At 38.7% G+C, this 22,146-nt stretch overlaps 1 protein-coding gene and 1 long non-coding RNA gene across 5 annotated transcripts in view; one reads left to right on the top strand and one right to left on the bottom strand.

Moving 5' to 3' along the window:
• znf609b (zinc finger protein 609b) overlaps positions 1 to 22,146 on the top strand; it is a 128,099-nt gene that overhangs the window by 32,329 nt on the left and 73,624 nt on the right. For 3 of the 4 annotated variants that reach the window (XM_054771992.1, XM_054771990.1, XM_054771991.1), the window contains exon 2: positions 8,908 to 9,792. The exons of the other annotated variant lie outside the window; for it this stretch is intronic. In XM_054771992.1, the coding sequence (XP_054627967.1) occupies positions 9,034 to 9,792 (759 nt within the window). In that variant the 5' untranslated portion in view covers positions 8,908 to 9,033. The remainder of the gene's footprint in view (positions 1 to 8,907; positions 9,793 to 22,146) is intronic. 4 annotated transcript variants of the gene reach the window in all.
• Positions 10,072 to 13,806, bottom strand: LOC129179130 (uncharacterized). The gene is made up of 4 exons (XR_008569901.1): positions 13,481 to 13,806; positions 13,170 to 13,268; positions 12,943 to 13,091; positions 10,072 to 10,500 (listed from the first exon to the last, which is right to left on the bottom strand). It is a non-coding gene; the product is annotated as an uncharacterized LOC129179130 (long non-coding RNA).

The following is a 22,146-nucleotide window of genomic DNA, read 5'->3' as shown; positions in this document are numbered from 1 at the left end:
TTTGCAATGCAAGTCCGTGAGTGACACGCGACTCAAGCGGTAACAACACAAAGACGAACACTGTGCAGCCAATAATGACAGCCCGTTACTTAGTACAGGTACAGGTTAGTGCAGGTTAGCATATAGCTACTGGAGCAGGGGAGCTAAATGCTGCTTGCTAACTCTGTATAATAGCGAAACAAACGGGCAGTGCCACAGCCACACACCAAGCTAAAGTAAAAAAAAAAAAAAAACAAGTCCTCTAAGTTGTACTGGCTGTCAGAGTATGTGGGAACTGAATATGGATGAGATTTTTTCTTTTTCAAATGAGGGCTGCTCTTAGACAGTTTTCTGAGTGAAAATTGTGGACTAAATAATTGGCTTAACCATGCATGTGGTAGTGGCGTGCTTTTATTTTGATGGCTGGACTTACAGGATGCAGGAAGTGATCCGCTTGAGTGAGTGCACAAGTGATGCTGAAGGAACCAGAAGGTAGTTGTTTTTTTCAGTTGAGGTTTTTTTTTTTTCATTTTTATTGAGACAAAAGTAAACTTATACAGCAAATCTGACACCACAGTAAATTTCCAGAATGAAATAGTACCAGAACAGGCCGCTGCAAAAGAGAGAGGAAATAAGGAAATAACAGTAAACAGAATTATCAAAATAAATGGTAAAAAAAAAAAAAGAAAGGGAAAATGAAATGATCAACTAGGTGTTTCCTGCAAGATTTAGATCATTAATTGGATGAGTTAGTTCCACAGCTTGTTTTGTCTGAGGTCGACCAAAATGAAAGCTACTTTGTGAAATACGCTGCTGACCTTTGGCTCACACATCTAGCACAGGAAATATGCCTTTCAGTGTTATTTTAATGGTATTAAGATGAAATAGTCTGTTCATCAGCTGATCAAAAGTTTAAGACCATCTTCACATAAATGTGGATTCAATGTAATTTTTTGTCAGGTATTAACACTATCATGATCACTCAACGGCGAAGGCAAAAACATTTTCTCTCTTTGAACACGGTCGGATTGTTGAGCAGCATATGCAAGGCCTCTCGCAGTGTGCCATTGCTGCTGAGGTTGGACGCAGTAAGTCACTTAAACTTCTTCAAAGATCCTGAGGATTATGGAACAAAAAAGTCAACTGGTAGACCCCAAAAAATGTCATCGGCGCTGAGTGGGAGGATCCGATTTGGTGGGATGATTTTTGGCCCAAATTACTCGAGCCGAGTGCAGTCCAATAACCATCAGACGACATCTGCGAGGGAAGGATTTTAAGAATGAAAAAACATCTTTGTCTTCCAAGAACTCATCTGCTTCAATGCCACACAATTGCCCATTTGGAATTTGCACAAGACCACCAAATGTGGGACATTAAAAGTTTTGTTCATTTATGAGAAAAAAAAATGTACTTTGACGGCCCCAATGGCTTCCAATGTTACTGGCATGACAAGGAGATCTCACCTGAGCCGTTTTCTACTCGGCAAAGTGGAGGGAGTACCATCATGTTCTGGGGTGCTTTTTCTTTCAATGGAACATTGGGAGTTTCAGGATGTGCAGGGGCATCAAACGGCAATTGACTATGTGGAGATGTTGCAGGGGCCATCTGTCAGGACTGTCTGTGTGGTTATGACTGAGTTTTTCAACAGGACAGTGCTGTAGTTCACAGTGCCCGCCTAACAAAAGACTTCTTCCAGAGGAATAACCACAATAATCACTCTTTTGAATCATCCTGCGTGTTCCTCTGATCTAAATCCAACTGAGAACATTTGGGGATGAATGGCAAGGGACGTTTACAAAAATGAATATCAGTTCCAGTTTCGATGGGTGTCCTATGAGAAAGCCATCTTCACCACCTGGAGCAACATTCCCACTAGCCTCCTGGAAACTTGGCATGAAAAGCTTTTTTTTTTTTTGAGCTATGGTCTATGGCCTTTTGGTCAGCTGATGAACAGCCTATTTCAATTTAATGGTTGTTTGCAATAAATTGCTTACTCAATTTTTTTTGGTCTCACTCCCATCTTCTTTTTGTATTTTGATCCTCTCATTAGAACATCCGTAAGATCCAACAGTGCAAAATGTAAATTCTTGCAATTTTTCTACTCATCTTAAAATTGACGATCAGGAGTGCATATAATGTCCTTGAGGAGATGTCCCTAGTCAATTAGTTGACTGTAATTTTTTTACAAATGTCCTTAGGTTGGCTAAGATCCCTATGGAGGTCATAAGTTAACTCACGGTTGTCACTGACTTTGGGGTCAAACACCTCCCTCGGAACTCCCAGAGCTGAGGGAAGTAGGGAGTTTTATGTTTCCTGGCCAAATCTGCCACTAATAACCCTAGTTTCAGAAATCAGTACCTCCGTTTTGGTATGGTTCCACCTAGCTAAGGAAAATATATTTTTGTCTGAGCAGTGCAATACAGTACAATAAAGTTGAGGGTAAATCCTGCTCTTTTCCACAATTGGTGTGTATGGCAGACTATGGCTAGCTGCATGAACTAGGTTTATAATGTGACATCATCCCAATGATTCCAGTGAATACAACAAAGAGAACAACACATGCTTCATGATGACATTATCTATAAACAAACACCAAAAAATTACTATGAAGCTGTGACCATTTATTGTTTTACCCATTTTATTCTTATTAAACAAAAGTGACTGTTCTGTTTACCAAACAACCAAGTGCAGTGTGCCAAGTCCTACGCTAATACTACACTACAGAAGTGGTATGTTGTAGTGCGTATACTGTAAATTGGTTTCAGTTTGTACTCTTGGGTAAACTTTATATTGCATCTCTGACAATGAAAATGCCAAAACATTGCTGCCACATTCGACTGCACAGCTTGGCGGAAAATGAGGCTTGTCAGTCAAGGCAAGTTTTGGGCTTCTCTGGAAGAGGCTACAGAACAGAAAATGACCCCTTCATCACGTCAACTCAGCACAGGCATTTATTTACTCTTTGTGACACGAGAAACTCATTTAAGGGGTGATCTTAGAGAATGTTCTCTCCTTCTAATGTGTCGAAAACCTTTGTCTTGTTTTTCATCAGCTTTCTTTGTGTTTCTCAGTGATTGAATGTCTTGGTTACATTGGCATACTCTTGTGTGCAAACAGTGAGAAAGTCGCTATTGCCCACTAGTTAAATTGTGGCAAATGCCGTCTTTTGCCCGGATTATCTTAGAGAACCTTATCATTATTCACCTGCATCGCAATCATTAGACAATTGCAGGCCATTTGGCCTTAGGAAACCTTAGCCTTGATTATTGACTTAGTATTTTATGTCGTCAGTCACTTGTGGCATCTTGCGTAACACATCATTTGGCTTGGTTGTTCTGCTTATAAAATGAGCATTAATTGTCCTTTTTTTGAAAGTTCAAAGCAGATTTCACCCTTACTGTATTTGGCACCTGTCATAGATAACTCTCTGAAACTGGATCTGTGAAAAAGGGCAAGCACTGTGGGTGTTGCGCAGTCTGCATGCCTTTCGTTCAACGTGAATCTCACTGGGACATTTCCCTCAATGGGGGCTTTTTCAAAAGGGCTTGCATAGCAGTTCCAGCCAAGGGCAGTACAGTAGGTCAACTGCCGGTAGAGTTACAATCTCTCTTTTGTGGAGGTGTTGGACAAATTAGACCACACAACTGTTTTCACAGTCAAACAGGGACAGCTGCATCTCTCCACCCTCTAAAACCTGCCGTTGACTGTTGTTCAAGTGAAGAGCCATCTGTGAGAAAGATGCAAGCACAGTGATCAAATGATGATCCAACAGTTTTACTTTCCTCACTACCAGAGCATATGAATGTTCCCCTAACAGAGTCTAAATTCAAATTAAAGCATAAATTCACCTGCTAATGAGTGTTTTTAGTGAAGTAATGTCTCATGCAAAATGACAGTTTTCATTAAGCCAGGGAGAACCTCCTTAGTTTTTTTTTTTTTTTTTTAAAACATTGTAAATTCTAATGTCACAATTTTCTATCTCACTGAATATGACGACTCAAGACTCCAGGTGACCAACGTGCACTCATAATATGGAATCACATGAGTGCCAAAATTAAAAGGGAATACGTGTGGAAATACAAGCAGAATCAATAATACAAAAATATACAAATGTGGAAATACAAAGAGAATCAATAATACAAAAATATACAAATGTAGTCATATTCTTTTACCATTTTGTCATTGTTTTTTCTGTATTGTCTTTGTTTTTTCCAATTTGCCGTTGTTTTTCCTGTTTCGTATTTGTCTTTTCCACTTCTTTTTGTCATTGCATTTAATAATGACAAAATAATGATTTCTGTATTGCCTTTGTTTTTTCCATTTGTCTTTTTTCATTTGGTAATGGCAAGTGCAATAGCATCCAAATGGACGAATTGAGAAGAGGTGTTCAACGAGAATTATGAGCAATTGCTCGGTTGGTGGAAGATGTCATGGAAAGTTTTTATAAAAAAGTCTTTAAAGTCTTTAAAGGCTATATCTGCGCTGATGAATGCAGATATGGATAAAGCTGTGTGGCGCAATCTTGAGGAGGTAAATGCCTTATCTTATCTTATTTAAATTTCCCCCGTTTACTTTCGATAAACGTGTATTTGCGTCTACTTTCACACCCACAGGTCTTTGCTGTGGGCGTGTCATTCTTTTGCATTTGCATGCTATTGCATTTGCCATTACTAAATGAAAAAACACAAATGGAAAAGACAAAGACAAAACAGGAAAAGCGACGCTAAAATGGAAAAAAACAAAGACAATACAGAAATCATTCTTTTGTCTTTGTCATTACTAAATGCAACGACAAAAAGAAGTGGAAAAGACAATACAGAAAAAACGATGACAAAATGGTAAAAGAATATGACTACATTTGTATATTTTTGTATTATTGATTCTCTTTGTATTTCCACACGTATTCCCTTTTAATTTTGGCATTCATGTGATTCCATATCATAAGTGTGTGCAAGTACAAAACCAAATTCCAATGAAGTTGGGATGTTGTATTAAACGTAAATAGAAAGATTCTCTGAACCTTTTGATTATATTATGGACGGTAGATGATGAAATCCAAATTCCTCGCAATTGTACGTTGAGAAACATGGTTCTTAAACTGTCGGATTATTTGCTCACGCAGTTGTTCACAAAGTGGTGAACCTCGCTTATCCTTGCTTGTGAACGACTGAGCATTTCAGGGAAGCTCGTTTTATACCCAATCATGGCACCCACCCGTTCCCAATTAGCCTGTTCACCTATGGGATGTTCCAAATAGGTGTTTGATGAGCATTCCTCATCTTTCTCAGTCTTTTTTGCCACCTGTCCCAGCTTTTTTGGAACATGTTGCCAGCATCATCTTTTTATTTACAATTTACACATCATCCCAGCTTCACTGCAATTGGGTTTTGTACGAATTATACATTGCTCCTAAAGCCTTTCCCAGTCCTAGAATAATCATTTAAGCTTGTTACCACAACGTATAGTATACAGAGCTATGACTGCGGATGACCAGTCGTTCAGTTGGTGTCAAGCTCCACAGTGGGTATTGTGCAAGGCAGGTGGCCAAACACATAAGATGACACACAATTTGATCATCATTTTTATCAACAATAAAAAACAGACCAGACTCTTTCTTGGATAATAGTATCGCTTCAACATGACATAGCACCTATATCCAACAGAATGGAGATCCATTAACACAAACACATTACAAGAAAAAACACAAAGAGAAGAGGTTTTAATTTTCTTTAAAGATTGTCACAAGGTTAGAAACCCTGTGAGGGGTATAACATGTTCCAGAGGTTTTTCAGTGTAAGAAAAAGACATGTAATGGGCGCTTAACAAGCTCTCTGCACTAAATCCATTGCATGAGCTTTGGTTTTGCTGCTGGTATGCACACCCACTTATTTTCTTCCTGATCTGAAGTTTTATTTGATTTATATAGCAGTTATGTTGGTCACCCAGCCATGTAACTGTGACATTAGTCACGGAGTGAAAGTGAAGCAAGTTTACAACATACTAAATGTTTAACTGCCAACTGCAGACCTTTAAAAAAAGTAGCAGGAGAAACCAAGCTTTTCTTGATGTTGATATTTATAAGCAGGCTTTTGAGGTCCTGGGCTTTTTATTTATTTATTTTTTGGTTGGTTGAAAAAAAATCACGTCCACACACGTTGCACTGTAAACAAACAGACAGACAAAGACACTTGACACACGAACAGAATAGAAGAAAGAATGCATGTGCACAAGGTCCGTTGTCTTCCGTTTGTCTGGCTTGTCTAGACTGACGACAAAATAGAATTACAGTCATCCCTTGTTTATTGCGGGTAATTGGTTCCGGACCTGGCAGTGACAAGTGAATTTTTGTGAAGTGGGATTCAATAATTAATAATTTTTATATTTTCATAGAGCATAGAAAACCTGTTTGAGTTTGAAATACTATTTTTACCATTATTAGAGCCCTTTAGACATGAAATAACACCCATAAAGTCACTTTTACTCTATTATTTGTTTACAACACATTGCTCGACTGTAATGCGCAGGCTACAAGAGACAGCCACCACTTTAAGCATAGCATGCTATCGAGCTAACTAGTTAGCCTTGAATTTATTTTTAACTTAAGAGTTTCAAATAGAGTGGGGACGAAGGACAAAGTAAGATGCCAAAAACCTACCACTTCCACATGAAATGGGAGGAGAACTTATTTTCACTGTGTAATATCAGACATTCCATGGCTGTCTCATCAATGTACACGTAGTGACCAGAATAATACATATAGCTTGCCTTCCAATATTTTTGGACTAATAATAGTCCATAGTCAACCAGGCAACAACGGTAATTTATTAATTAATTTTCGAAAAACCAGAGTGAGGGAGCGATGTTTGAATCGCGATGAAGAATGACAGTACTGCTGGGTCCGTTTCCTGAAGGGGGTACCAAAAGCGCGACTTAGCAAGCAAAATTGAAAGGTTCTTTCTAACCATTTGCGTATTAAAATAAAGTATCACTTTAATATATATCGCTATATCATCTATAGCTGTCACTATAAATGCTTTAAACTTACCTTAAATTGTCAGAAACATGCTCCAAAATTGTGACGGTTCTTGCACATAATACACATTTAGTGGATGGACCCCGCTTCAAAATCTGTGCGAGACTCAACACTGTGTTCTTTAAAACATTGTTAGTTAGCACTGCAGTACACACTTCACTTTCTGTGGAAGCATGATGTTGATGATGCATGATGATGAACAGTTCTCCAAAGTGTATTGATTAGAAAAAAATAGATCAGTCGAAAGGTGGCAGCATGGCTTGGGTGGTAGTGTGGTCGTCTCCCAACCTAAAGGTTGCGGGTTCGATCCTTCATCCTCCCGTTATCGTGTTGAAGTGTCCTTGGGCAAGATACTGAACCCCCAGTTGCTCCTGATGCTGCGTCATCAGTAGGTAAATGTGTGAGCAGTGCCTTAGTGGTGGAAAAGTGCTATACAAGTGAAAGACCATTTACCATGTTAAAAATTGTGAAGGTAATATGAATGCGAGCCATTGGATCAGTGTCACTTGATTATTGTTTGAATTATGCAGAAAAAACAGAAATAACATGCATATACTCTGAAGTTCACATTGTATATCAAGGCAGACGTCAGCTCATTTGCATATATTCTTCCGCAATTTTAGTTACATTGTGTGTGGACTACGCTGCTTACGTCCGCGATGCTGACATGTTTTGTCAGCGTTTCGTCAAAGTACATGTTTTGGATGCAGCAAAATGCGTTTGGTGTTATACTTTGGTAATCACAGCATTTGAAATGTAAGTTCCACCCTTTTGTATTATGTATTTACAAAAAATATCATGATAATTTGTACTGGTAGTCACCAGGTGAAATATTCAAATATTCACTTCTGGTCATGTGACCGTTACAGGGTGGTGATGTCATTGTTGTCAGAACGTAGCCGTTTGCTTGTCCATACTGCAATGACAAGACGGCATTATCAGATTTCCCTAGCCTGCAAGCCGTTTAAAAAAAAATATGGTTTTAATGCACCAAGAACACTGTTGCTGTGTGGATGAAAGGCTGAAATGATAAAATACTTTACCATTTCGACCTGAAAACGTTCCTGTGTGGACAGCCCCTACGACACTGCCAGTCAGTTTATTTACACCTTTTAGAAGGATTCAATTCAAAACTGGCTCTTTAAGAACCACAAGGTACAGGCAGTTGGGACATCATTTCATTACACATATTATGCATTGTAACTATCTGGTGTTAAGTGTTTATTCCTGTCAGTTGTACGTTATCAAATTGTATCCAAATGGTTTCACAAATAGGAGTGTACCAATCTCCCAAACCTTGGATATCCCAAGGACATTTTGAACACAACATGATGGTGCCAGACAATCAGCTATTTTTATCAGCTAACTTTGAAAAGCTCACAATAGTGTTACATGCTTTTTGTACCAAAGTGGCTTTATTCCTTAATTGAATTTTTTATAACCTAATGTTCCTATTTTGGAAGCAATTTTCATCATAAGCTGCTTTATCGATTTTTTTATGATGTGGTTATGCAGTATCATTTTGTGTTTAAAATGCATGGCGGCATAAACAATGCGGGAGTTTATCAGTAGTGGCACTATCAGTAGTGCCTTATGAAACCATGGCCAACCTATTTGAGCAGTGGGGGCCACGTTGGCTGTCCAAGCAAGGATTTAGGCTACACATTTCCCACAGTTGTCATGGTAACTGTGAGATGTGATTATGAAGCAAGTGTTTTAGAACCGTGTTGTCACATCAGTGGGTAACATCATAAGGATTTGCACAGTGATCATCTCAGAATTACAGGATTATACAAATGTTAGCATTGCTTTTGTAACCAATCTCTCACAGGTTATTTGATGTCTGAATTATTATCTAGAATTGACTATATTGAATTGTGTTTTTCTTTTCACAGCAATATGTGGCCAAATGGAACGGGAACGTTTAGAACGTGAAGATCCTTTAACCCTTGCCCTTGTGTCCCAACCGTCCGAGATAGCGTTGGACCTCCCCGAGGCAATCCTGGGCCGTTGGCACTAAAATGTCCCTAAGTGGTGGCACTGCAGGCGGGAAAGGTGTGGACTCTAATGCGGTGGACACTTACGACAGCGGGGATGAGTGGGATATTGGTGTTGGAAATCTGATTATTGACCTTGACGCTGACTTAGAGAAGGACAAACTTGAGATGTCTGGCACCAAGGACGGCATGGCGGCACCACCCAGTGCAGTGGCAGCGTTGCCTGACAACATCAGGTTTGTTAGTCCAGTGTCTGGCTCTCAAGGCAAGGAAAGCAAATCCAAATACAAGCGCAGTAAAAACTCTAAAGACAATAATAGCAAAGCTTCAAGTGGAGATGGGGGCAAAAAGGAAATTACAGGACGGACTCAAGGCGAGCCAACTAGCACAGCAGTGGGTACAGCCGTTGCAGGCAACAATTCAGCCTCTGGGAAGAACATTGAAAAAGGGGGAAAACCCTCTAGAGGTGTTCTGAGTGGAAAAAAAGATAAAGAAGGGGCAGCAGGCAAAAGTAAAAAGGACAAAACAGATGGAGCAGCAGTTGTGGCACTTGCTGCAGTGGAGAAGGAGGTTGTGTCTCAAGTCCAAGTTGCTCTGGGGAACAGTCGTAATACAAATTATGAGAGCACACAATCAACAGACTTTGTAGAAGCCAATCAAATTGGGAATATTGCTCTTGAGCCTGTTGGAATATTACCAGCATTAACCACAAAAACTGAGCCAGAGGAGATTGAAAATGGTACTATTGAATGCAAGACGTTGAAGAAGGTGAAAAATGAAAAGGTATGTTTACATTTTTACATTTCATGGTTGCAATTGTTTTTCTTAATGTCATGGTCTATGTGACATCTTGCCTATACTGTAATTATCTTTGTCAAAGACAAATTGATTTGGTTTCGGAATTGATTTGTGGGACTACCATTCACAAATGTGCTGTTGTGATATTGTCATTTTTGTTATTCAGTTTATTTTAAATGCCTTGAACAGAATTTTTCAGCTTCAAATTGACATAATTTTAAGAAAAGAATCAAGACAATTGTCTTTTAAGCCAACTTGCTTACTTTAATACAATTCTACCGTGGAACCTCAGTTAGCATCATTTGTATGGTGTATGAAGGTCTGACTCAAACAAAAACATACTCTAGCCGAATCAATATTTCTCATAACAAACAATGCAAATCCAAAAATGTTAACATAAAACACTTTCATATTGCCATACAATTATAGTTGTACATGCAGAAAACAATTTGAAATGCACATGAATGCATATACATGATGAATGAAAGGGATAAACGAACATTTAATGTCACTTTTACCTTGATTGAAGACTTGATTGTTGACGGCTATAAGGCAGCGTGATCCACAACACACAAACACCACCTTAGTGTTGTGCTATGAGTGACTTCTTCAGTTCAATAGTGTTTCTTACCTTTTTTCTCCAACTGCTGACACTTGCAATGTTCTTGGGCTCCATTGTGGGTTATTTTGCAGCTGTGGTCAATAAAAAAAAAAAAAAAACAGATTTGTGGCGAAACTGTGTTACCAAAGGACTACAGCGTTAACTGCTGATAGACTGGTGATTGAGCTGGGGGAGTATGACTTCTGGTTTTGGTTACCAGATCAGGGCATGCTAATGTGCTAACAGGAATGTTTTGTGATAAAATACGTTATGAACAGTTGGACCCACACAGTGTACTAAGAACACCACAAGATGCAAGCCATATTGTATACAAAAATAAACTAACAAGGGCGAGGTTTCACTGTATCGTGAAGTGGAATCGGAATGCTTCATTTCTTTTTTTCTTTTGAGCTAAATTGTCAGCTATTAAAATTGCTCTGAAAACTGGCTTAACTATTGTCCAGGTGCACACCTGGCACCTTGTGGGGGTTTTGAAGTTGCAACTGTAATGGTCTGGTCTGGTTTCCACATGATAAATACAAGGACCTATTGCTGTTATCTGTTTGTGTTGCTACACATTTTTGAATATCTGTTTGAGATCAGCTACAGAATTCAGCTTCTCATGGAATCCATATGTACCATACACAAAATACGTGTACAACATGACATGCAGAGTTAACACATTACATCATGTTTCACTTTTCTTGACATAATTTGAACACTGACATTGTCATATCGAACAATATAGTGATCTGTGTAGCTATTCAGCCATACTTATCTTGTTCACTCATAGAGCTGATCTATCACTGTGTCTATTGTATGCCTCCAAGCACCCTTTTCATGCTGTCACAGTTTAAAAGACAGAAGAACAGGGCGGTGCTAAGGATTGTTTTTGTCTGTCATCGTGTTCCATTCTTAATCCCACAAGCTCCAGCAGCTATGCCTGTTGAAGCAGTGTGTGGAGGGTTGGGGGTTGAGGGCTTGTGCAAAGCACGCCTTCATCGTTTTCCTGCAGCTCTGAACCTAGCATGGGGGATGGTCTGCAAGGAAGACTGTTTGATACCTTAAATCCAGGACACCCTGCCTTGGATTGTTTGTTGTCCAAGGATATTCCAGGAAAAGCTTTACAAGGGCAGGCCCATTGGTACTGGATCAGTAACCCGATTATTTATGAGTTTGCCTCTGGGCCTGCCCACAATAGAGTTGAAAACCATTAAGATGTGAGTGAAAGAGAAGAATTGTTGCTGCAAGTCAAGGTTTAACTGTTTAGGAATTACAGCCATTTATCTAAGTAGTCTTCCATTCATGGGCTAAAAATCAACACTGACTACATTTACACTGACAAATGTCAATGTAAATGTAAGCGAAAGATGGGGTGTTCTGTTTAGATTCACAATGTGGTTGAAATGATAAAGCCTTTATCACACTTCTGGTCTGAGGTTTTGTCATATTTTGCAAAGTAGAACAATACTGCATCAAATAGCATCTAATATCTGCTTGACAACATACATCCTGAATTTGTTCTTGTGGTGGTGTTATATGGCACTTGGCAAATTACAAATTTAAGACTATGTTACAAAAATAATAAATTAGTGAGAGAGAAATTGACATGATGAGGGTTGAGAGGTTGATACACTCCTAATCTAAATTTTAAGACAAGTTGAAAAAGTGCAAGAATTTACATTTTGCACTGTTGGTTCTTAAGGCGGATGCAAATAGAGCTTCAAAATGCAAAAAGGATTTTTTGCATAGGAGTGAGACAAAAACATTTTGAGTAAGCAATTTACTGCAGGCAAACCTTGGAAGTGAAATAGGCTGTTCATCAGGTGATCAAAAGACCAAGACCATAGCTTTTAACACCATTTTAACATTTTTCCATTTTCCATTTTTTCTCATCAGATAATAACTTTCTTCCACCTTTCAATGTCCCATGTTTGGTGCTCTCATGCAAATTCCAGTCAGTTTTGTGACATTGAAGATGACGAGGCCTTTGAAGACATTGTTTCTTCTTTAAAGCCTCTCTCAGATACCGTCAGATGGTTATTGGTCTGTACTCGGCACCAGTAACAACCTTCATTTGGGTCGAGGATCATCCCGTGTCTTGACGGAAATCGGACTTTTTTTTGTTCCATAACCCTTAGAATCTTTGAAGAAGTTTCAAATGACTGTCTTACTGCGTTCAACCTCAGCAGAGGCCTTTCTTATGCAGCTCAACAATCCGACCACGTTCAAAGAGAGAAAGCTTTTTTGCCTTTGCCAACAAGAGATCAGGACAGTGTGGATACCTGACAGAAAATGACATTGAATAAACATTTTTGCCAAGATTTTGGCTTTTAAGGGCTGTGCTCTTTTGATCTTTTTCAACTTTTGATCAGCTGATGAACAGCCTATTTCACTTTAATGGTTGATTGCAATAAATAAATACACAAGCAATTAGCGCCAAGTCTAGCAAATTTTTCTGAAGTTGGGAGAGTTTTCTGATAGTTGGGGACTTAAAAGTGAAAGCACATGTTGTTCTGAGCTTCTGTTCTTACTCAGCAGCAGCGGGTGCTGTTCCGGTGGTCCGCCCCGCTCCAAAGCGTCGACAAGGGGTCAGTGTACAATCAGCTCCCGCGGCTCTACGCATTCAGGAATTACGCAACCGTGATGCGCGATGCCACTGGGGTGGATCACAGGGTGGGATCTATCACATAAATGTTTCTTAATCTTCATTAAATTACCACTCATTACACTCGAGCCTCAATCGGACTCGATCACTTACCTGTCAGTGTGTCAGAACATGTGATGGAAGAATGAAAAAACACTGTCCCTGGTGTATCGGCAGAGAATTGTATGGCACACGCTCAACTCTAATGCAGAACTTGGAAAAGATAAATACAGTGTCAGGTTATGATTATGCAGAAGCTGAGGTGTGTGACGTTACAGATCCCCAAATGCCACTCAGGCCTCATTCATGTAGATATAAATCCGATATGTATCCGATCTCATGCACACTAAACGGTCGCATATATCCGACCTATATGTCTTTGAAAGGCGTGGTTCGCCGTGCTAGACTTGGATAAAGGTACTCACCAATGTAGGCAAAACTGCTTCTTCCAGAAGTTGTCCAAGTCGTCCAGAAATGATTTTAAAAAACTCCCAGCTCATGGTAATGTCCCACCACTCCTGGCTCCGACATCCACCCACACGCTCCTCAGAACAGACATTGCAGCAATTCTTCCACAAACTGCCACAGCCAAAATTCTTGCCCTCTCTTTTCTTAATCTCCTATGTGGAATCATTTGGTTAAAGGAGAGCTTTTATACAAATTTTCGGGCCTTTGTATTGAGTTCTGGACTCCTATAGAGCAACTATACACGATAACCCACACAGAAAGCTTTCTAGATCTTTCAGACTCTGCGCCTCTTCCTGCAGTGTTTCCTTGGGTTTCCTGCCTCCCACCCAAACAGTCTGTGTAATTTATTCCACCCCGGCCCTCCTCGAGGTACGCCTCCCACTGAGCTCACTCTGCTGCGCTCCCGAGGACTTCCGGACAGCTGCCGAACCCCACTTCCTAATTTTGCCGATACAAAAGTTGATAGTAAATGGCGATTTATCTTTTTAAAATGTCCGCTTTTAAAATTGGGTCCTTACACGATTTTTTTTGCTGGACTACCCGTGTTTAAAAAAAAAAAACTTGGGTGGGTGATTGTGGTGGAAAAAAGCTATTAACAGCTCCAGACATCGGTGAGCTTGTAATTTGCATGCATGCAGGTAACACTCTCTTCGCTCCCTGTATGAACACTCTATAATGCTACACAGACAACCGCTTTTGTCTGACAACTTACACAAAATAAACACAGTTAGGACACGGATAAATTGTTACTTACGGCTTGCTCTTCTGACTCTTCAACACCACCTAGTAATGTTGGAAAGGCATTGGACTTCAGCAACTGTTTGGCGGATAGTACAGCTTTGAATTGGCCTGTGTTCACAGTACAGTCCCATGTGAAGTGCCGTTGACAGATTTTATATGGGTCTCGACGGCGGGACCTCGGCCGAGCAGTACGTCCAACACCTCACCGCCTTGACTCGTTCGCTCGCTCATTCATTCATTCCTCGGAGACAGAGCGGAGTCAGCGGCTTCACGGCTTCTACTCTGCACAGCTGAGTGTTCCATTCATGGATTTGTGACTTGCTAAGGCTTCGGATTGCTTCGGAAATGCATGTGACATTGTGTTTGCGTATGCGCGTCACTTCTTAAACGCTTTGCATTCTCATTGACAAGTCACATTGTTTTTGGTAATGTGAACGAACACATAAAAAATTGCATTTTAACAAAAAATACGAATTGGGCAACATAACCCTGCAGTGTGAACGTAGCATAAGTCTTGCATGGCAAAACACGCCTTTTGATGTATAGGTTGAAATATGCAACCTGACCATTCACACTGCAGTAGATCGGATACATATCGGATTTATATCGATCAGAAGGAGGCCTGAGTCGCATTTGAAAAAAATCGGAATTGTACTGTTCACACTGACATGAAAAAATCCAATACAGGTCACATATGAGCAAAAAAAATGTAAATTGACCTGCAGTGCGAACATAGCCTCAGATGATATACAAGTCCTCCCCACTTTCTTCACCCAAGTACTATCCCCTTCAGAGTGCATCTCACTCTCCCACCACTCATTATTATACATTTGTAGAGGCAAGCACATGGCATTCCTCAGATGCCTCGATCTGGCATTGGCCTTGATAAATGGAGCAGCTCTCATGGAAAATTACATTGGCAGTGTTACTTTGAGGAAAGAGGAGAGGAAGGAATGGCTATGCACTTTAATGAAAGACTTCAGCCACCACTGTGTAGGCTATATCAGGTGGAGTGATAGATGTGCAGCCTGTTTTTGTATTTTAATTTTTTTACATTTTACCTTTGAAATACTCCATAAATATATTCTGCATACAGAATTTAGATGTGGATATTCACCATGGGTTAAATTCAAATAATTAATCTTATCCAACAGTGACTTTGAAGCATTCTCACAGTAGAGACAGGCATTGTACCAGATTAATGAGTAGACCAGGCACCCTATGGTGTGGTGTAATTAAAAGGATAATACAAATCCTTATCGAGTGACACCACATTGGTACCAAAAGTGCTAAGCACAGACTTTGGTCACCTTGACCTTTGTGGATTTCTTACGTTACTTAACTTACTTTAGTTAAATTGCAATAATTAGTTTGCACAACTGTCTTATTTACCTATAAGCAGACATTATAGCTTGTTATCAGAAACATTGGCCTCTTTCACCCAGACATCCATCAGGCATCCATCTGAGCTGTAACAGTACATAGGGTAATAAGTTGTTGGTTTTTCCCCAGAATGCTGCAAATCTGAGATACTGCCAACAATGCACACTTTTACACAGCAACACACAATCAGATTGTTTGGTGTGACATAAACAATACTTGCTTGCTTTCAGCACAACTGAGTAGTTTCCTACCATGGTCCAAAAACATGCATGTTAGGTTAATTGGAGACTGTCAATATGTGTGAAGTTGTTTGTCTATCAGTACCCGGTGATTGACTGGCCACCAGTCCAGGTTGTCCACCACCGCTCTCCCTGTCAGCTGGGATAGGCTCCTGTGCACCAGTTACCCTGAACAGGATAAGCTACAGCAGAAAATTGTTTCCACCGCCACTCTCCAATGGCATAAAACTTTGCTCTGCCTGCCAATTGCCAACATGCCACTATGTTTTTACCACTTGGCAATAGTTTAGATTGCGAAAGAAATGTTGATCTGACTTTGTGTCATTTTGCAAATGGTTACTCTCATGTTAGACGTGAGGGTAGTTTTGTTAAGATTGTTGCTATTCTTTGTAATGAGAGAGTTTTATGATTGCAAACATTTTAGTGCAGAGACATTCTTTCAGTCTGGAGGCTCTGACACAATTTTTGCAAAGGAGTTTTATGATTGTAAACATTTTGGCGCAGAGACATTCTCTCAGTCTGGTCTAAATAAATATTAACTTTAAATGAATTTACTCCCTTATCCTACAGCCCATTTGGGATAGCTATTTATTGCTAGGTCAGTCATACACATATAGCCAGCCAAAAAAAAATGGCTACATCTGGAAAATGTAAACAATGCCTTCATCTTTGGCTGGCAGAAGTGCACACACAACCACACACAAGTAGTTATATGTTGTGTGCCAATTTCAGTCTCTGGTTGGCATCAAACGTATTGTTTTGAGGCTGTATAAAAGTTTTTATAGTGTGGAAAGCATTCTTACACATTTAAATTCCTAAAACATGACATGCAGTTGCTCATACCAAGAATCCCTTTGAGGGAAGTGCCGCTTCATGTCATTGGTAATTTGGTTCTGTTGAATCTATTTTTCTATGAACTCTATTCTGATACAGTATTCTGAATCTTTCTGAAACAGTGTGGTTAGTTGGGCCGCAACTAACGATAACGAGAAATCTTGTAACGTTTTCATCTCGCAAAATCTCATGACACCCCTACAGATAGGTGTTCCAAATTCATTTCCGAACTATTTTAAATGCCAAGACTGTATGCCAGAGTACTCTACTCAAGCAGTTTGGATTTTAAGTCATAATGGAAACATCATTTGGTTTGATATAATCTGAGACAATATATATAATTGTTTTATCAGAGTAATTGTATTTGCATTATGAACATATATGTTTGTCTACATTGGCGGAAAGCAATCATGACCTGTCAAACAAAGCCCCTGTTATGCTTTATCTCTCCCCCTCTCTCGCCTCAAAGCTCTCCATGAAGTGTATTGCTGTGTCTGGATCAGCTTGTTTAGAGGGAGGTTTGTGGGGGGAAGGGAGCAAAGGCTTGTACAACTAATTCAGCTCATGAAAGACATGTGCAGCAAAAGCAGCTGTCTTCCATTGTTAGTCTGCAAATTTCCAGCAGGCCTCATTTCTGCACTCAATGCGTGAATAGTAAGAGTGATGTGAAAGGAAGATCAGAGAGGAAAGTAACACAAACAAAGTGATTTAGTTTTTTTTTTATTTGAGCGCTTTTGGAATAGCCAATGAAAAGGAGAGCTGAGCTGGATGAAACAGTATTAAAGATGAGTTCCTCATGCTTGATTTTAGCCAAGAATGACCTCTTGACAAATGCCAGGATTATCCCTGATTCCAGCTTTTGGGATTGTCTCAGGTTATTTCCAGCAGACAGATGAAAATTGTCTTTTTGAGTCGTGAGACAAGGAAGGCTGCATTTGTGGGGTAAGAGAAATGGGCTTGGTGGTGGGACTAAGAAAGCGCCTGGGGATAAGTTGGCCAGTGTTTTGAATGGATAGACTCTTTAACCCGCTATACACTGAATAGTATGTCACAGGCTGCGGCGGCTGTATGTGGTGCGAGAGGAACTGCCAGAGAGCTCTTGGATTCCTGAGTCCTTGAGGCATGTGGTCTGATTAGCAGAACAAAACCCACACAGTGGGGAGGAGCAGACATAGCTTTCCCCCCCACAAGTGGAATTTCTACCAGCGAGGGAAGAGGTGGCTCCAACTTGGCTGTTATTTGCTATAGTTGGAGAACAGTGGGCAAGAGTTAACTGAATACTTGTGTGCTCCGGATAAATTTGCTAAGCATATTTCTTCTATCCCTTTGGCAAGTGTTGACGAAACACCATTTACCTAAAGTAACGTAAGCCACTCAGTGACAGTATTAAAAGTATTAGTGTTATTATTAGTATAAGTATTTCAGACACCCATCCAAATGTCTATTTTTGACACACAGCTTACTCCCCCTTCCCCCAGATTTAAATTCAGCTCCAGAACCCTCCCTCGTCTCTCTTCACTTATTAAAACACACATTTTAAATGATAAAATGTAGCACTAATGAATGATAATGTAAGATGATGGATGAACAGATGGAATGGGAGTCACGGTGATATATACCTGTACAGTCATGGAAAAAAATATTAGACCACCCTTGTTTCTTGAGTTTCTTTTTCATTTTATAATGCCTGATACAGCCAAGGGTACCTTTGTTTGGACAAATACAACAATGAGTAAGCAGTAGCTCAGTAATTTGGAGGTACTTCGAATACAAAGCATAAAAAAATATATTTTTCACCACCTTAAAACTTGGCACAAACTCCAGTAAGAGGAATGTGTGAATGTCTGCCGCGCTCCTGAAAGTTGCCTTCATGAAAGGAAAAGCAAAGTGGTGTGTTATGAAACAGATGTGTCCTATCACATTGCTAAGATATGGTCCCCGTTGCAACAGTGGAAAAAACGGCTTTAAAACCTGCTGAAAACGATAAACTCACGATGTCCCGCGAGCTTCGCGGCCACAATTATTTAGCACGACAAGCTCCACCACAAATGTACAAGGAAGTTAGACAGACCGCTGCTAAGCCTGATGCATTTGACAGGTTGGTGTTCCTGGCACAAAATAAGGACATGCTTGTGTCTTCTAAAAATGTCTACCTAAAAAATACTACTATTGTTCAATTTAAAATATTGAGTTGCTGACATTGTAAAATTACCTCTTAAACCGCTCACTCATTCATATTTTGTTCTTTTTTTTAGCTGAGGATTTGAGCATAGTTAAAGGTTTGTTATAAAAAAAGATTATATTTGTCTTTTTCTATATTTATTCCAAAAAGAGAATGGCCTACATTATTTTAGCGGCTATTTTTAGATACTTATTTAATGTGCATTATGAATGGAGCTTTAAAATTTCAGTAGTATTGATTTTAATAAAACAACTTGGCACACATATTTGATTTTGTCTAAACTCACTTTATATGGGGATATATACTATAAGGGATGTAACACTAAAATCTAATTTTGGTTCGGTTCACGTTCTTGAAGTGCTCGGTTCGGTTAATTTTTGGTATGAAAAAGTAAGAAAAATGATTTAAAATGCTTTTATTTAAAAAAATGCAAACATATATTTTTTTAAATAAATAAAAGCGACCCATTTGGGTGATATTTCAAATAAATTTGACTTTGAGTTTTTTAAATAGAAAAATAATAAAATAAACTGTTGTATTTAAACAATTGTTGAAACATTGTGACGAAATGTAATGGACAGTTCCAGTTAAATAGCTCTCTGTTGCGCGTGAAGTCCAACCATCTATCGTAAGTCAAATAGTGGACACGTGATAGCTTGTTGACTCATCACAGCGTTTTCATAAAGTTCTATTATAACTTCCTGGCTAACGTGATGGTATTTCGTTGTGAGGTTCAAGAACTTTAATCATATAGTCATGGAAAAAATCATTAGACCACCCTTATTTCTTCAGTTTATTGATCCATTTTATTGCCTGGTACAACAAAAGGTACATTTGTTTATTTGTGTATATGCTGAAGTTATCGGCGTTTGCACTAAGCTGGTTTTATTTCTTGTAGATGTAACATTCCCTGCCAGATGACGCCGTTTTAAGTGCGCTAACATGTTCACACTCATAGAGGCGTTCGTTGGGAGACTCGCCCAGGACTTCATTCCATGTGAAGAGCTTAGATCACTCTAGTAATAAATTTAATTATAAAAATAGCATAAAATATAACCGAAACAGCCTGCAAGTGGACCGAACCGAACATGCAGAACCGAAATGGTTCGATACTAAATATACTAACAATGCTAACAAAGGTATGGACTTTTAGCTGGAAGGATATGAAATGACCTGTATAAACCATAACAATTCAAGTGGAGGGGGTGTGGCTGTGTATATGAGCAAACATATGAACTACAAAATGGAACTACAAAATGGTGAAGATTATGTCATTTGTTATTGACAACATCCTAGAATGTAAAACGATTGAAATCTGTAAAGAAAAAAAGCAAAAATGTGTTAATAAGTTGTGTATATAGAACTCCAAAGTCAAGGATTTGAATGTTTGAGGACTGGATTAAGACAATCTTTACAGGCATCGCTCAAAAAACAATTTTTATATGTGGAGACTTCAATATTGATCTTTTGAATCCATATAAGTACAAGGAAATAGATGACTTCACAGACACAATGTACAGTTTAAGTCTACAGGATATCCTAAAATCATTAGACCATTAGACCAAGCAGAATAACAGACCACTGTGCCACGCTTATCGATAATATATTCACCACTGACTTCAATACTAACACAACTAGTGGCCTGTTAATCAGTGACATCAGTGATCATCTCCCAGTGTTTATAATTTACAATGAACATTATAATAAAAGACAGGTGGTGGCTAAAGACTTTTCAAAGACTACAACAAAAGGTGGCGAGAAATACTTCAATATTGAATAATGCTAAATTTGTTCTTGATCAAAAATCACTCCACACTCTTTACTGTTTTTTTGGTATTACCATAACTTATTGTGTGGAGATATGTGTGGGCAATAATTATAAAGGCAATCTTCACTCACTAAACTGCAAAAGAGATTGGTGAGGATAATTCATAAAGCCACGTATTGAGAACATACAAACCCTTTATTTTTAAAATCACAGATATTAAAATTAGCTGATTTAGTAAATTTTCCAACTGCTAAAATTATGCACAAAAGTTAACAATAACTTGTTACCCAAAAACGTCACACAGTACACAGAGGAGAAATATGATCTTAGAGGAAAACTAAACTTAAAACACTGAAATGCAACAACAATGCTGAAAAGCCACAGCATTTCAGTATGCGGAATTAAATTATGGAACGAATTGAGCAGGGAAATAAAACAATGTACCAAGACGAGCGAATTAAAAAAACAATACATCATTTGATGTTTGCTAAATACAAGGCTTGGATTATTATACTTATTGTTCTGTGATGCTTGAATTTATTATTTATTATTTCACTGATTATTATATGGAATAATATTACATGGAATATAGGGAATTAATAATATGTACTGCACAAGATGTGGAATGGATGGGGGGGATAGGATTAAATAAGCTTCTTCCTACTCTTTTGGACATGTGGAACTGTGAAATGATTTATGAGATGTTTTCCATTGTAACCGACATGCATGTTCAAATAAAATTTTAAATATATATTTTTTTTAATATATATATATATATATATATATATATTTTTAATATATATATATATATATATATATATATATATATATGTATATATATATATAGACATACAGACATACATGCACGCACGCACGCACACACACACACTTATTAAAAACACATTTTAAATGATAAAAATTTACCACTAATGAATGAATGTACGAATGAATGTAAGATGATGGATGGACATATGGAATGGGAGTCATGATAGATCGAGTCATGGAAAAAATAATTAGGCCACCCTTGTTTCTTCACTTTCTTGATCCATTTTAATGCCTGGTACAACTAAAGGTACATTTGGTTGGACAAACATAATAATGATAACAAATATAGCTCATAAGACTTTCATTTAAGAGCTGATCTAGCAACTTCCATGGTTTTCTTGATAATAACCAAAATCACCTACGTTACATGAATACCTATAGCATTGTACTGCCAAAAAATGTAACTTTTATGAGCTATTTTTGTTGTCATTGTTATATTTGTCCAAACAAAAGTACCTTTAGTTGTTTCGAGCATTCAAATGAACAAGAAACTGAAGAACCAAGGTTGGTCTATTAATTTTTGGACATATACTGTATGCTAATGTATATCAGGGGTGCCCATTACTGCAATCGCAAAGGTCGTGTTGGCAGTGCAAAATGGGCAAAAGACGCCAGAAAGTGGAATGAGGTTGAAACGTGAGCGATCACATA

The sequence above is a fragment of the Dunckerocampus dactyliophorus genome, chromosome 3 (genome assembly GCF_027744805.1).
Source record: "Dunckerocampus dactyliophorus isolate RoL2022-P2 chromosome 3, RoL_Ddac_1.1, whole genome shotgun sequence".
Classification (NCBI taxonomy): domain Eukaryota; kingdom Metazoa; phylum Chordata; class Actinopteri; order Syngnathiformes; family Syngnathidae; genus Dunckerocampus; species Dunckerocampus dactyliophorus.
This window is presented reverse-complemented; position numbering and strand designations above follow the sequence as displayed.